Source organism: Anas platyrhynchos, chromosome 8, assembly GCF_047663525.1.
Source record: "Anas platyrhynchos isolate ZD024472 breed Pekin duck chromosome 8, IASCAAS_PekinDuck_T2T, whole genome shotgun sequence".
Lineage (NCBI taxonomy): Eukaryota > Metazoa > Chordata > Aves > Anseriformes > Anatidae > Anas > Anas platyrhynchos.
Window position 1 is genome coordinate 13,485,230 of NC_092594.1, and position 16,937 is coordinate 13,502,166.

Here is a 16,937-nt window from a genome sequence, read left to right on the forward strand (position 1 = left end):
AAAATAACATACAGAATGTATCTAAGCTAGAGTACAATAGAATACATTTCTTTCCTTATGCATTGCAATGCACTTTGTTTCTTAGAGAAGATACGATATGCAATCATTGCTGAATATGAATATCCATAAGCCTCATCAGAAGACAGACCGTCACTGAATTTTTTTGCAAATATTTAGGCCTAATATTTTACAAATATTAGCACTTAGGACTGTGCTAATTCAGTCTGTTTCTTCAGGGGCTTTTTAGCTCAGTTAAGTTCATTTTCCCTTTTCATACATGTATTCCTATATAAGCCTCTGCTCTACCACATTAAATTCTTCCCCATCAGTAAGACTGGATACGTTTACTTTGGATCCCATCAGTGTAAGTACTCCAATAGGCTACAGTTGTTTGGGATGGACTGATGTATTGCTTTTTTCATTGAACTGAGACTCTGAACAATTTTTCTCCTGCTGGACAATCTTGAAATCAAATGTGGAATTTCATATTAATTTATATGGAGAAATACGTTCAGTAGTATGGGACTCGTATGAAGGACTGGTAGCCTTGCAGACCCCAGCCAAATAGATTTTGTTCTCTTTATGAGAGCAGTATGTACAGAATACAAAAGAAATGTTTTTTCTTATGAATATGACAAAGTTAGCATGTGGGAAATTGAATGGTTTTGGCATGCAGGGAATCATGTTGGGTGCTCTCTTCATGATGGTGTTACTGGAATTGGAATTTTAGACTTAAAAACAGTGTGATGATGGGTTCATGATGATATAGCAAAGCAAATGTGAATTGGGACCACGTTATTCAGAGGTGTGGCCATAGTTAGTCAAAAGAAAGGTTCAAAGTTTAGTGTATCTTTGGATACACCTGAATTGGACACTTTTTAAAGATTGGATTCTGATCCGCTTTACCTAGTTTAATTGAGAGCATCTAGTTCAGCCCCCCAAAACAGCTAGCATAACATCTTCATTGTTGAGACACTTCTAACATCCACCATAACCTTGTTTTCTTTTCCATTAGGCAGAAACCACTAGAGTGAGGAACCATACAAGCCTGGATATGAGAGAACAAGTACTACACTGAACAGCAGAATGATGATTGCTTGACCACGTGCGTATCCACCTTCAGTCAAATTCTGTGTATGCGAGAACTTGTAGATTTGGTTCCCAAATACCAATATCATTTTTATTTTTTTGCCAAATACAACTATGATTGCAATCACAAACCTAATGGAAAAAATTATACGTATGTACACACATACACATGCATGTGTGCGTATATATATATATATCTAATAAAAATGAGGAGTTCCCAAGAATATATGAAGTAATTGCTTTGTATTACCTATCCATTAGTTCTTATACCCGTGACTAGTATATGTATTTTTATTCATTTCATAGGATGAACAAAATAGTGTGTTTCCTTATCTACTTTTTCACCAGCTCCTTTCTCCTGTCCTTCTGAGACACTCCTTCCTCTAACACTCTTGTAACTTTGTACAACATTGATACTTCTGCAGGGGTGATCCTTCTTTGTCATACAGTCATCTGCAGACTGCAGTTTGAAAGTAAAGCTGCTTCCTGAAAACCTTTTCAGCAGCAAAGCGGTAAGTCACTGAACTTGCAAGTTGGTCCCCGAGACAAGCAGATTCTCTGAAGGCCTCAGCAAATACAACTACATCAGGATACTAGAAACCTTCTCTGCAAGTGGGTAAGTCTAACAAAGATGACATTACCACAGAAAATTCCTCAGGCAAAGCCCCTACATGATGCATCAACACCTTTCAATAAGGTACAGTTGAAAGAGCTACAAAAGGTTCAAGTAACAAATTTCTTAATTGAAATTAAGTTATGATTTGCTTTAAAACACAACACTGTTGAGATCTTGGTTATCCCTCGTGTTCTTCTCTGCTGCTACTCTTAGAATACAAATCTAGGTGGAAATATATATTTGTGTGATAACTGCCCGTCAATCAGTAGTTTGAACAATCTCAAAAAAGCTCAGATGGTGGCACATTTTTAGACTGCCTTTTTAATCAGAAAGATTTTGACCAAACTCAACAGACAGAAAATTTGGCAATGAGTGCTGTAGGTATGAACAAAATAAGCAGCTTGTCTGGGCAACTGAACCTACAATTCAGGTGTTTGTTGACTATTGCCTGAAAATGCATGAACAGTGAGTGATAATCTGTACAGAGCTTTAGTATGTACTCTGTGTGTGCTGGATCTTGGAAGCTGGCCGTGTATTGTTGGTGCAGAAGATACAAAAGGAAAGTGCTCAAGCTGGAGGAATTAAATTTCTATAATTTAAATTACATGCCATGTGGCAAGCCTATGGAACTTGGTGTGTGGAGAGCATATTGGCAATGATTTACAATTAACTTCCATGTTGCAAATCACTCCTTAGCTGTTTTCTGTTATGAAATTTGGAGAGTTGTAAAATGCATTTGTGCTACTTTATTTCCTTTTGAAATGGTAATTACTACTGCTGAGGGGCAGTACTTAGTGCAGAAAATGAAGTGTGCAGCGTAGGGAGGAACTTGTTTCTGAGGAATTGCTGAGGAATTGTAATGATATGAAAAAAGAACTTTCCTGAAACACATACACACAAAAGAGCTTCATTTATGAAACTCCAACCAAATAAATAACAAAATAAAGTAAAACACAGTCTTTTTGTGCAAGGGACAGTATTCACTTCTTTGTTGCTGACTGCACTTTTTTCCCATCAAAGTGGGAACAGTGGATTGACACAGGGAAAAACTCATAAGCCAATGGCTTGAGGGAAATGCAGATGTATGGTAATGTGATAAGAATGCCCTAGAGTAACAGGTTTGAGCCAATGTGTTCGAAAATTATGAGTGTGCTTCTAACTACTAGCCCATTTTAGATACCTACGATAGAACAGAAAATGGTATGGCCCTGGAGAGCTACATGAAGTTTGACTTTTATATCAGAGGAGCAGAGGCTGTGCACTCTGAGTGGAGAGAGCAGGTATGTTCTAATTAAGTGGCAGTAAGCTCCCCCTTACAGCTTCCCCCTTGATTGTGATTGTAAAAAGGACTGTGTTTATGAGCAGCTTTTATGGAAGGATGTATTAAGGAAAGCAAGGAATAAGGCTTCTGAGGTCTTAAATTTGGTAACTTGTGACAATAATCATGATCTCTCAGGTAATAAAGTAGGCTATCTAACTCTAGTCCTCAGTTTAAAGTTAATATCTTTGAAAGCAAGGTGATTGACTGTAATTTTGCTCAGTGCTTTGCTGGTAGCAGTAAATAAAAACATATACAGCATTTTTCATCAGAAGTGTTGGAGTGCTTTCCACACCTTAATCAATTAATTTTTATGAGATGGTGGCATGATTATTTCCCTTTCCCTACTGCGGGAACTGAAAAGATCAGGGCAGCCACCAGCAAGTATGCAGCATTTAGTACAGTGGCAAATATTGATAATGCCTTAGTCTGGAACTGTGGCTTTCCAGAATTATTTTATAGCTACATAGCTGAAACAAACAGTCATAATTCCCCTTTCATAAATATATTCGAGCCAGACTTTAGTCTCAGAAAGACAACAGACCAAATTGATGCTGCTAGGGTGGTCCATCCTGATAGAAAAAGGAGCGGCTGTAGTGGATCAGATAGGCTAAACAAGCAACTCATGATTGAGCTGCAGTGCAAAAAAGTAAAAGCAGGAAATGGCTCAGAACAATAAACTGTCCAGGTACTCAGGGATGATGTTAAAATAGCGAGTGTTCAGCTAGAGTTGAGACTTGCAAGGATGTCAAGTAACTAGTTATAGGATGAGCCAGAAAAATGTGGGACTGCTGCTGGACGTGGCTGGTGACTTAGTACCAGCAAACGCAGCCCAGTTTGAGGTACTCAGCACCTTCTTTGCTAACAAGGTCTCCCCGACCTTGTGGTGCTTTGCAGCAGAGCTCTGGGAGGAAGAGAGGAACCAGCAGCAGGCATAAGCTGAAAAAACTTGCAGTCAATATGGAAGGGAACTGGCTGTAGTGTTCTGGTAATACTCTCCCTGCTCTCCAAGCAGCCTAAGTGTGAAGCAGCAGGTGATGGGTACTCTGTGGGTGCTTGCACCAACTTCAAATGACAAATGTTGACATAGTAAAGCCAAACTGGGTTGAAAGAGGGATGTATTAAACCTACTTGACAAAGCTAGGGCAAAAATGGATACAACCAGTTCAGTTTAGCCAGGTTTTAATTTAGTTGGAAATATGCAAGATCCAAAACCAGCTGATGATCTGTAAGCAGTGCATTTAATTAGCATCCTGTTGTCCAACAGTGATGAAATGCTCTGCTTTGCCATGAGGACATGTACAGCTGTTTTTTTCTGCAAGTAAAGGTAAAAGTGGCTAATCCAACTAAGAACTGTTACTGTGGAAAAATGGGGGCAGTGGCTAGAACTTGAAGGTATTTATATATCTCTAACAATTTCAGTGGCACCTAGACACTTGATATCTTAAAAACCTAGCTAATTACATAACAAATGAGACATTAATTTGACAGTTTTTTCAGGGAGAGCAAGCTGTCTATCTACTCATGCCTTTAAAAACAAGCACCTGGCGTGGTAAATAAAATTGTTGCCAGTACAATCGTCGTTGTTTTGCAGATGATGAAATGGAAATGGAATCAGTAGTTTTCTCAGTAGCACTGATATACATCAGGAGTGATGCAAGTAATTTTTTTCTCATATAATGAGAGAGTAAAACTTCATCTTACATAGATTAGGGACTTCACACAAAAGTGCAGGAGTCAGTTCTGTAGATAGAATTTGAATTTTCCTACTTTTCTTGGACAAGTGGATAATTTTTCCCTTCTATTGTACACCTTTTAATCACAAATGCAAATGATTGTTTCTCCTCATTTTCTGATTCTTACAAACTCTTCTTAGCATTAAAAACTGGCTAGACTTTTAGAATTGTGACTGAAGCTGTAAACAGATTCTGGAGCATGCTGACACAAATGATGCATCTGTATAGTTAGGAAAAGGAACTCTTTCCCATGTGTATAAATCAAGACAGTTCAATTTGTAGCTGCTTAAATACCAGTGGACCATCATTTGTTTTCACTTTGAATCAGGAACATAATGTACAGATGCACTTTGTTTTTCTTTGATACTGATTTTTTTTTTTTCCTGTTAAGGCCAGAATAAGAATTCTGCAAATAAGGTTCTTTATGTCCTTTGTGCTTTGGAAAGTATGGGTGAGTCAAAACTTCTACTTTCTTTGGATTTTCTCTGAGTTTTCCTAATATTTGCCACATTACTGCTCTTGCATTTTGGATAATCTAAACATCTGATGCCTGAGGAAAACTAGCCACTGAAAAGCTGTGCAGAAACTGCAGGGTACATAGCCTGAGACAATACCTGCATTTATATGTTATGGACTGAATAATTTTCCTGGGATTAATGTCTCAACTCCCCAGTACTTCACACGTGCATATTTGTCTAAAAGCAAGATATTTTTGAGGCAGTAGCTGCAAGTTATCTAGGATTCTCACCCAGCTAGTGATTCTTTTGAGTAAACCATAATTATGATGGGAAAATAAAATAAATTACTTAGACCTACAGCGTAGGGTTTTGGATGTCTGTTGTTGTTGCTGTCAGAAACAAGCCATTTTCGCTCCAAAGAAATACAACTTCTTGAGAGACATTTCTCATCTGCTGTTTTTCAATCACTGAAGTATACAAGTATATTTGAAAAGCAAAGTTCTTATGATTATATCTGCTTTTATAAGTTTAACTGTAATCAACAGACTAGGAACAGAGTGCACAAGTCATATTATCTACATTATTTGTGGAGAATCTCTGAGAACACAGAAGTGCTTCTGACCTAGTTAAACTCCTGCTATTTTGAAAATGATTATTAAAAAGCCATCAATACTTCTCTGAGCCCATATACTCACTTGTTGCCCGGTAACCAGAAGGATGGAGCCTTCTTTCCCATGTACCACTTGCCGGTAAATGTGATCTAGAATTAAGAGTTCACTCCAGCAGTTCTGTAGCAACTTCATTTGGTCATCAACCTGTAAAGCAAACATGAACGTTGGTGGCGTTACGCTGAGAGTTATGTTTTACATCACACTGTGGAGTCACTAATGGACACTGGCTAACTTGCTGCTTCCTTCAGGCATCACATGAACAGAAATGCTGTCAAAAGTTATTTGTCCACAAAACTGCTATTCTCAGCTGAACAAATAGGGCATTGCTGAAAACATTATCTGTAAAATATATAGAAGATTTGCAGTTGATTACAGGAAGTTGATTCTAGGAAATCAGAACTATGGCAACGTTACGCAAAGTAATACTAGTATTATAAGGTAATTATGAAACACTCATAGCAACAGGACATTATTTTTAGCCAAAAGCAAAAATAGCAGAAACAATGCTAACGTGAACTTTCCCGTACTCCCCATCCTTGAATCTCAGCTTTTGAAAAATAGAGAAGAATCTGCAGGTTCAAGAGCACTATTGCTGCAACAAGCCCAAGTCAGAAGTAGGCTCCTTGCAAAGGAAAAAGTGAAGAGGTGGTAAACATTCTCTCTAAGAATGATTGTGTTACTATGGAGAAAGAAGAAAACAGACACAAGGTGGGTATCTTCGGGTGTCACCAGCAGGGCAAGAAAGGCATGTACATAAGGCAGTAAGAGACTTATCACTGACTGCATTTGGCAATAGCAGGAACGTTCTGGGCACTCAGCACAAGCAGCCTACATTAAGGTTTTGATGCGTTGGTATTTGAGATGTGCATATTACAGGATAACAAGGTCTCTCACTAAACTGATGGTAATTGCAACTGGACTGCATTCAGTTTTATTCACTTTATCCATGGAAAAATTATGAAAATTTGCAGTGACATGGGGAAAAAATACACAAATTAGTGGAAGGACTTTGAATTTAAGTCATGGTAAACATCAATATCCTCGGCATCTGTTCTTACTGAACTTACTGATTTCTTTCCTAAAAAAATGAAGTCTTTGACTTCAGACAGTCCTGGGAGAGTTAAGGGGTGTGTACATTAGCCTCGCTACAATTAATTGCGTGGTGTGGATGTGGTAATAGTATGTATACAGTTCAAAGAACTCTAAAAGCCTTCGTATATAGCAAATGCTGAACGGATTCAAAATTATATAAAATAGGAGAAATAAAAAATAAATTAGCAAGGAGAATATTTTTAGAGGGCAGCTGCATAAAATTTCCCAGACAGAACTATTAAAATATTATTTGAGGAGTTCTAATTTTGATTGGTTTAGAACTTTATTTGATGATGGATGGGAAGCTGCATTTTTAGGAGCAATTTTGCATGAGCTTAAATAAATATTGCAATAGGTATTTTCAAGTGTTATCATCATTCATCCAATGATTTTTTTGAGCTTTATCCTTTCCAGCTTGTTTTCTTGTTGTGTTGTAGAAAAAGAAGTAACTTTTGTTACTGATGGATTTTCCAAGTGTCATCTATGAAAGCTGCCTGGTATTTTCTCCCTGTTTCCAGTCACTTGCCATATGGCTCAGACTTCAACATCTTAGACATCCAATTCTTTCTTTAACTCCCTTATTTGCCTTCTCTTCTCTGCATCACAATCTTCTCCCAACTCTTCTTGTCCCAGATAACCCTTAGGTATCGGTATCAAATTATTCCTTCTTGCTGGACTGTGCAAAGAAATTAAATCAGGATAGAAAGGGAGTGGGCCATTGTAAAGCCAGTGCAGGAGTACCTGTGTACAGCCCTTTCTCCCCCATAGCCTTCACTAGGCCCTGCTCCACAGCTGTAACAGGTATCTGTGCTGGGAAACATCTCATTTCTTCCACTGCTGGTCTGCCTAGAGGATGGCATTATTTTGTGGTTTGGATTTTTGTTTGTTTGTTTGCTTGTTGTTTTTGTTGGTTCTTCCAGAAATTAAAAAAAAATAAAATTAAAAAAATATATCTATCATTTCTATATCTAAATGTCTAGATACAGAAATTATATCTAGAAATCATGTATCTATGCCAAAATGACATCTTAAGGTTGCAAAATCCACCACTGCAGAATTATTTAATGCTTGTATGAAGATTGTCTGTTCCATTCCTAATTTGTTTTCCATTTGTCTTTGTTTATTACAGACACAAAAAGGCTGAACTGGTTTTGGATGAAACACTCTCGGTTCTGATAGTTCAAGAGTTTCACATGCTTTGGCTTTGAGGTACTAAGCATAATCTTTTAAAATATCGCCTACAGTTGTAGTTAATACATGTAAGCTCAGATAACACCTGTAAGCCACATATCCACGGGCAATAGAGATGGAGGATAGAAAGAGGTGTGGACTCTGTAGATGGATATATTACTAAGTCAGTGCAAAGCTAGTGCTATCACAAACTCAGCCTTGCTCCATCCCTATGCTGTCTGTACCCATGATAATTCATTTCTGTTCAGATCACAGAGCAAGGCTGATTCTGTATTAAAAGATCTCTCTTCCTCTGCCCACAATGTGTATTTGTCTACAAAAACATTTCAGCCAAGTGACTTGTTAGCTCAAGAGAGGGCTATAAATTACCGCAATGAAACACTCCCCCCCAAAATGTGGTCCATGTTTAAAATAAGGCATTATTTGAAGGCATTATTTGAAATTTACAGGTTCTAGTACTCTTGCTTTTCCTTTTTTTTTCCCCTGTGCAACAAAGTGTTACAAAAATCAAATAAATCATGCCAACGTGATAATTTCATCCAAAATTAACATTTCACACAAAGCTACCACAGCTTATATCTGAACAAAACAAGCTGTGAGACAGTTTAAACGTTCAACATCCATGTTGTAACAACTAATACCTGAATAAGAGGTCAAGCATTTGATTATATTATAAATGACATATTTCTGGCTAACCCATCTGTCTCAGCCACAGGCAGCAACTTTTGAAAACAAACTGCGCTTTACAGGTCTGGCTTTCTGAAGGCCCCAACAGCAGCTAGTCTGCAATCAAAGCCTACCTCCCAAGCTTTATCATATCATTACTGAGCCAGTGCTGTGAGAACAGTATGAGATGGCAAAATCACACAAAAAAATATGTTTTGCACATAGCCTGTTCCTGCTGTTCTACAAGACTCGTAAAACTAGCAACAGCGAACATCTGCTAGTGGTTCACAAAATCTGCTCCCCTGTATTCACTGTAACTTAGCCAGTGAAAGCCTCTAAAATGGGTATCATAAAAAGCAAAATACACATCCAAAACATTGGATTCAGAAAACTATTAGATCCAGCTGCTTTTGCCATTTCAGGAAAGCTGGCATGGCAGCAGAATACTTCCCAGTTTTCACTGGGAAGAAACAGAGATGACCTTAAGGAGGGTCATGAATTACTGAAATGGAGGATCAATTACAGCCTGCTTCTGAAAGGCATGTAGATGAGGAAAATCATATACCTTAACTCTGCTAACACCTAGTAAATGGAAAATAGAAAACAATGTAGATCACTGAACAAACACGGTAACATTGCACATCTTACGTTAGAATCAGCTGGCATACTTTACGAGGTGTGTGACTTCGGCCATAACACAAACACCCTTGTGTTTACATGGCACATGAGTAACTGTGCATTATCTGGCAAAACAAAAAATCAGCCTTTGGCCATAGCAAGTATGTGCCTTAAACTGGTCCTGGGGGCAAAGATGCTGAAATGGTGAGTGAATTCTTAAAAGGAAGGTACTATGCGGAAAATGCACCTTGTGGACTCTAGCCTCGTGTGACACCAGAGCACGCTAGTCCTCCGCTAACAAGGTGAGCAGGAGAAAAGGTAAGATTGTGTCGTCATGATAGCTTAGCTTCAGTCTGGGATTTTCCTCAATAATCAACATAATTTTCAATCATGGTAAACATTGAATTGGAAACAAGCCCCAGAGATTGTACTGGTGGCTAAACTTTGAGGCTTTTCAGCTTGTGGAGATCTTTGAGAGTACCCTTTGTCCCTACTACTGGGAATGATTATAAATAAAAATTGAACATCATATAGCCAACAACTGTCCACTACAAGAATACTCCCCAGATTTGCAGCTGCTCCCTGCCATAACAGACCATTGACACAAGGATAATGTAACCAATGTCTTACCTAAGCAGGCTGTCAGATGAGATACCCATTTGACAACTATCTAGCCTCAAGCAAAAGTGAGAGTGAATACTGTGCCCAGATGGTTAAATTTAGGTCCTGTCTGGTCTGTGGCAATTAAAAGAAGACTCTTATCAGTGGAGACAATATAACTGGAAATTGTTGCTGATGAAATGGTGTCTAAGGAAAGATGTGGAGGAAGCTAAAGGGAGTGTGTGTGACTTGAAATAAGGGATCAATTCCAGCACACAGGGTGGCATGAAAGAGTAATAATGTTAGGAGTATGAAAGGAGTAAAGCATTACACTTGTAAAACAGTGGTTGAATAACAAGGGAAGCAAAGAGAGTGCTTAAGAGGAGGTTTTAAAGGAGGGGACAAGGAGGTTGTGTGGCGAGAGAAGACATAAGGGAAGTTGGATGTCAGGTAAAACACTGAAGGTGATGAGATGGAATATTATGCAGGCTTAATGGGATTGTGTGAGAGTAGATGATGCTGCTGGGGTAGAGAAAGAGCAGGTACTTGGTCAGACAAGCAGAGGATGGCAGTTGTCACCAGCAGAGATTAAAATGGACATGTGCATTGACCAGTCTTTTAAGTAGTAGGAATACATGGGTGAAGCAAGGGGTAGCTTTCTCACAGCGTTGTACATGGCAGTAGGTAAATCCTATTTCCTATATGAAAAGCCTATTCACTTGTGCTTGCAGCAAGGACAAAGAAGCATATCAGAATTTGGAGTCATTCATAACCTTGTATCTCGTGCTGCTTGGCCTACTCGTAGCATATGAGTCATAAGCTCAAAGACAAATGGTCGTTGTCGCAACCACCTCTGTGTTGCCTGCCAGCTCCCTTGCTAGCCAGGATCAACTAACGTAACAGCGTGGTCCATTCTGCAAAAAGGGTCTCCCAGAATCTCGAGTACTGGAAACATAACTAATAGGTTTCTGAAAAGAGAAAGAGATGTTTCCTGAAGTCCACTGACCCTTTTTCCCTGAGGTTTAATAGGACCATGGGGCCTCGTGGCACTATAACACTTTTCCATGTCCACTATGAAAGACTCGCATAGCATTGCTCAACTGCACGCTGTTATATGTCCAGACACAGGTCTGAACACAGATTCCCTGCAAGCTGGAGTTACAAGGTGACTTTAAATCACTGTCCTGAGTTCTCTGCTGGCAAGGATTAGAAAACAGGCACGTATTAGACCACATTTAGATACAACTATTGGTTTGCATAATTTATCTTCCACAATACAATGCAATACAAGCCACATAGGATATTTCCGGGGGTGGAGGAAATAGGTTCTCAGCTTGAAGTGCGAAGTTGTAATCCTGAGCACTGCGGTGACACGCGATCTCGTGGTGGGACAGAAAGGTGGGCTGGTGGCCGGGGGGTCGCGTTTGCCTGCTAACACTGGCCTCCCACTCAGCTGGGCCCCGAGCTTTCGCTAGGGGAATGACTGCAAGGCTGGCAGGCTCACGGGGCCTCTGTGGAAACAGCAGCACCCAAGCCCACATTATCAATTGCAGTTAAAAGCAGGACTTATCTCAGAAATGCTGGTTACTCATCTGAAAAACTATTTGTGCTGATGTTATAGATGAGGAAGGCCAGTGCAACACAAGAGTAGTATTGTTGTAGAGTGTATGCTTCCCACAGCAGGGGATGTTAATCATTATAGACTTTTGTTTTCTCTGAAGAACAACATTGAAAATGCCAAATGGTAAAATGAAGAATAATGTGTATGCTTTGCTGAAATGCTTCTTAATCTTATCGAAACCACACTGTATCTTTCTTTCAGGAAAGTGTTTCACAATATTTAGCATACAGGAACCAACAACCACAGATTTATTGCAATTTTTGTTTTGAAGAGGTATTTTCAGCCTGGCACTTGATGAATTACCTGTTAAAAGTTTCAGGGTCATGCTTTTTTTTGTTGTTGTTGTTGTTGTTGCTGCTTTAAGTTAAATATTTTCCCTATAGTTATTGCTGCAGGTTCTGCTAAACAATGCTCTCACCTTTTACCTAGTCTATACCCCTGTCTCTGAGAAGTTGGAGAATCCTTTTTCATCTCTTCATTTGCATCAGCTAGCGCTATAGCTCTGGGCTTTTCTGCTACTAAAAATTTAAAAGGGTATCTAATGATTAAAACAAAAAATATGATGATTGAAATTTGTGTGATAAAAATGTGTTGGATTCAGCTGAATTGTTTTTACTTATGCTTCTAAAAGGGAATGCCAATGCCACTTTCAAATTCTACGGCCATTGAATAGCCATTTCCTAGTGAATATGAAGCGATTAAACATCTGTCTGAATTGTTCAGCCTACAGCATACAAGTTCAAGGGATGGTTGAACTTCCTTTCAAATGTATTTTGGAGATCACTGACAAGTCATTGCAGACATACAGCTCGAGTTGATACTTCATTTTCTTATGCTATAGTGAAGCAAATCGCCCCAAATCAAAGTTTTATTTGACAAGTTCATTCCAGAGGCTAATTTTTACTACTGAATGCGTACGTGGTTTCCAAATAATTACATGGGTAAAAAAGGATTTGGACTCTGCAGATGGGTTGCTGCTAACAGTGGGAAACCTGTGCAAGGTTGCTGTCAAAAGCAGCACATAGTAGCCAATGCGGTTTTAAAAGAAAATGCACAAAATTTCAGAATCAGTGAATGCCCTAATTAAACATGATTACTGTCTGTAACCTCAGTAATAAATGCTGCAAAGTTCAAGAAAAAATGATTCAACATTAACTACGATCGTTCCACCTCTTTACTAGAAACCCGTGTTATACAAAATTGCCTATTCTACGTGAAGGCAGGGAGTGATCTTTCCAAGCCCTGGTTGCATTAGATGGCTGTCCTGTTGCTCTGGTTAGATGACTGTCTAGCTCTAGTTTGAAGCGAGTATAAAACATGCTAGAGTTTGGTAGCAATCTACATTTTTTTCATGATTTAAAAATGAAAGGAATATAGAAATATTCCAGTGTGTGCCTCTCCCGGCTCCTTTATGGCATATAAAGAGGATCTTATAAAGATGCAATTATACTCAGTATGTGCCTGCGCCTGTGTGTGCGTGTGTGTGTACACTTCTGCCTTCAGTAACTTCTGAATCCATCAAACCAGTGTCAGCTAATTTCAACAGAGAGTTCATGTATCCAAGACATTAAATTTCTATGTGCCTTCCAGGAACCAGTATCCAGACAGAGGAAAGTAAGTGCTAAGTACCGCCCTGAAGGAAAGACTAATAAGCTCGGCCTTTTTGCAACATCAGAGAACCCAGAGAGGACTAAAATGTTTCATTAATTCCCTATTCATAGCACTATTAATATTTGGAATATCAAGCAACTTTTTACTTTGTTAAAGGGCATAAATAAGGAATTTGTAGCATAAAGCAGCATTATATCTTTGAACATCCCCATGCTCCTACCCTTCCACAACTTGAAGTGACTAGGTAGTGCCCACGCTCCGGGCGGCATGGGCAGTTTCCTGCTTAGCGAATGCCCACGGGCAGAGTGATGGCTCTGCAACATCTTCTCTCCTCGCGTGCTCCTGGCCGGCTGTCTAAGATCACTGTGAAAGGGGATCACCAGCCATGACCAGTCACTTCCCAGTTTCAGTGTTCACCTTCTGACTAGACAAAATACTTCCATAAAAGAAACAGCCTCAAGCACCAGTCCACAGCACTCTTGCAGGAATATAACTCAACACACATGGGTCTAGGGGCTCACACTGCTGAAGAGAGTATGGGCAAGCAGCAAAAGGTGATCCTACTAAAGAATTAGACCTCTCTTCTTGTATAGGTCTTCAGAATCTGTTTGGAGTCTATCCCACTCTATGAAGGGGAAAGTAAACAGCAAATCTCAGTTCTTCAAACAGCAGATGAAAGGGCTGTTACTATAAACTTTGTGTGTATATATAATATAGAGCACAGCAAATGCAATGTAATTTTTTTTTCCTTTTCCTGAAAACTATGTGTATCTCTGTGCAAACTGCATGATACTTAGTGTTTTGCAGTCAGCATTATTTCTGATGAATTATAAATGTGTTTTGCTCAGGTTCTTTTTTGGATCATTTTTTTAAAACTGAAAATAGGGAAAGGATTTCTTTTTAGTCCAAGTGAAAATTTTGCTTACAATGCAATGTTTCTTCCCTGTCAAAGTGAATGCAAAGCTAAGTAAAGAGGAAAAATATTCTTCTCAGCACCTGTTTCACAGGGTGAAGAAGGAGATGTCTTCTTCATGACTGGATCCATAGAACTGATCTTCAAAATCCTACTCCTGTGAGTATCTGTACCAGTGTTACTAAAATATAAGTTTGTGCATAGTTGGGTCTAGAACTTAAAAAAATAAAAATAAATCATTTAATGCTATGTAGTTTGTGTAGCAATTTTGACAGTAAAACTTTTCCCTTGAATTATTCCAGAAATACTTCTGTGTTTTCTGGTATCAACAAACTAAATTCCAAAATGTGCTGGGCCAGATTCTTAAGTCTGAACTTGCATGGACACCAGTCCTTTGACTTCTGTGTAAACAGAATCAGGATTAGGCCCATTCAATTCATCATTATCGTTATGGGTCTGATCTGCATTTTAGGATGCGCAATGATATTCTCTGGGGAATGAGAAGACAAGACTGAGTCTAGTAAATTTTAAAGAATGGATGGTGAATTTGTTTTCAATATATTCAGTGAGCAGTTTCACTCTATTGTACAGCAGACTTCAATTAAAGTCTCTATGATCTTCTCCAAGTCACAAATACTATAGTATTATCTGAAAGGATTTCTAATATGTAATATTCCTTTCCTGTTTGGTGATTTATTGGATAAATTATCATGTCGTTTTTCTTACAGCTACCCCATTTTTCTACCTGACATTTATTCCAATAGTTTATATGTAAACTTTACCTCCTACATTAACTCTCATTTGTAAAATTTATTAGAAAACAGCAACATCAAATCTCGACAGAGATCAATACAACACACAGAGGTGCATTAATAGTGTAAATTATTAAAGTCGTAGTAATAAATAAATTTATTTTCTCCAGAATAAATATTCTATTTAAACTCAATCAGCTAAGTATAATATGGAAAAATATTTTTAGCTTGTGACACGAGAGACATGCTAATTTCAGAAAGAACCTTTAATATGGTAACAGGCAGGCAGAGCAGTCTCCCAACACACAGGGTCATGTTCTTTCAAGTGCTGTATGCCCCATAACGCTGTTTTTTGCATGCATTAACACAAGAGTTACTTAAATTGGCTCTCATTTAAATTACACTATGTGGTTCCCCCCTTGTTTAATAGTGTTTGCATTTCTTTTTTTCCAGTACAGCTCTTCAAGGGGGTATGGGCTATAGGGAGAGGGCAAGCCAAGAGAAGTATAATCTTATTCTTTTAAAAGGTGACACCTACAGATGTTGGTTTGTGTGCACAGCACTGGACTATGTGCCCAGTTACACTAATGGGAGTATGCAAATCATCTTCTGACTTCATACCTAAAAAGCAATTACTTTAAATTTATAGCAGTGTAAATGGGAGAAGGAAAATTTTCCATTTATGTGTTAGTGATACCCAGGGCTGAACACTGAATAAACCATGTCAAAATCTAATACATTGGATCTTACGTACCATTTCTATAGAACACTACATCTGAAGGCACAACTAATTTTTATTCTGAAATTAACATCTTTTTAATGTGTATAGTAACATTTTGTTTTTATTTTATTTTGCTTTTATTATATTGGTAATATTTTCTAGATTAAAATATGTCACCATGTGAGCTCCTATGGAGATCCCTTCGCCATTAAGGTTACACTGATACTATTTGTTTGCTTGCTTATAATCTATTTTATATATATAACACTATATTGGGTATAGAAGAATTGGTTTTATATTTTAAATGTTCATTATCATTTGATTACACAGCATTTCAATCTTTTTCAGGAACTGAAATATGTTGTTCTATTTTACTTTTCATAGTCCATCCTTCTGCCCGTATTTGAATCACTGAAACATATGGATCTGAAGTCTCAAGACAGGGAGCTATAGTGTATTACAGGACAGAAAGTCACCTATATTACACCTTTGGCAACAGAAGCTGGTAAAGCACTGCATTTGCCACACAAATGTATTTCACAGTGTTTTCCCGTTTTGTAATCAAACTGCCGAGAAAATAACAGCGAAAGCAGTAAGAAATCACAAGAAACAGTGTCTTCAGACAAGATGTGAAAGGAGATGGTATACTGATGAAGAAAAAATACAGAAAGGTTGTCTTACATCCCAGGAGCTGCAGCAGTAACAGTAAGTCACTGGGGCAGAGATGAAATGAGAAAGAAGATGCAATGATAAGGGAGCAAGTGACAGAATGTTCAGCGTTAGGAATGGGGGTTGTCATGTACTAAACTAGTACCTTTCCGATTTGAGAGAAAAAGTCACTTAAAAACACTGCCAAAGGAAGCTGAAGTTATACATGCATGTTGTGGAGAAGTAAGAACCAGTGAGTTAGTGTATATAGGAGTGATCCAAAAGACTTAGTGCTTCTCTCTTCTCTTTACATCTTAAAAGCATTGCAGGAGGCTCTCGGCATGCAGCTACTACCATCTAGCTAAATTCTTTCAACTCTGAACAGCATCTACGTGAAAATTAGCTCCTTTTCCTGAAAAATTCAAGTGTAAAAGAGCAGAAAGAACCATGCTATTAAAATCACAGGAAGTGTTGATTGAATGAATGTTCAAGGAATAGTGTATTAAAATGTTTTTTCCATTTATCCCTTTATTTGGCATTGTTTCATTTATTCCCACTTCCTGTTTCCTGTATTCTAATTTGGAAATCTCTGAAGTGTCATTAAAATAAGGTTGTC

At 38.3% G+C, this 16,937-nt stretch overlaps 1 protein-coding gene and 1 long non-coding RNA gene across 5 annotated transcripts in view; one reads left to right on the forward strand and one right to left on the reverse strand.

Moving 5' to 3' along the window:
- The window catches only part of LOC110354076 (uncharacterized), a 125,871-nt gene that overhangs the window by 93,359 nt on the left and 15,575 nt on the right, over positions 1 to 16,937 (forward strand). For all 3 annotated transcript variants that reach the window (XR_011811142.1, XR_011811143.1, XR_011811144.1), the window contains 7 exons: positions 1,016 to 1,105; positions 1,515 to 2,985; positions 5,151 to 5,210; positions 6,436 to 6,596; positions 8,110 to 8,189; positions 14,281 to 14,359; positions 16,058 to 16,378. This is a non-coding gene — a long non-coding RNA (uncharacterized lncRNA). The remainder of the gene's footprint in view (positions 1 to 1,015; positions 1,106 to 1,514; positions 2,986 to 5,150; positions 5,211 to 6,435; positions 6,597 to 8,109; positions 8,190 to 14,280; positions 14,360 to 16,057; positions 16,379 to 16,937) is intronic.
- Positions 1 to 16,937, reverse strand: part of NR5A2 (nuclear receptor subfamily 5 group A member 2) — an 87,240-nt gene that overhangs the window by 30,661 nt on the left and 39,642 nt on the right. For both annotated transcript variants that reach the window (XM_027462711.3, XM_027462712.3), the window contains exon 6: positions 5,913 to 6,032. In XM_027462711.3, the coding sequence (XP_027318512.1) occupies positions 5,913 to 6,032 (120 nt within the window). The remainder of the gene's footprint in view (positions 1 to 5,912; positions 6,033 to 16,937) is intronic.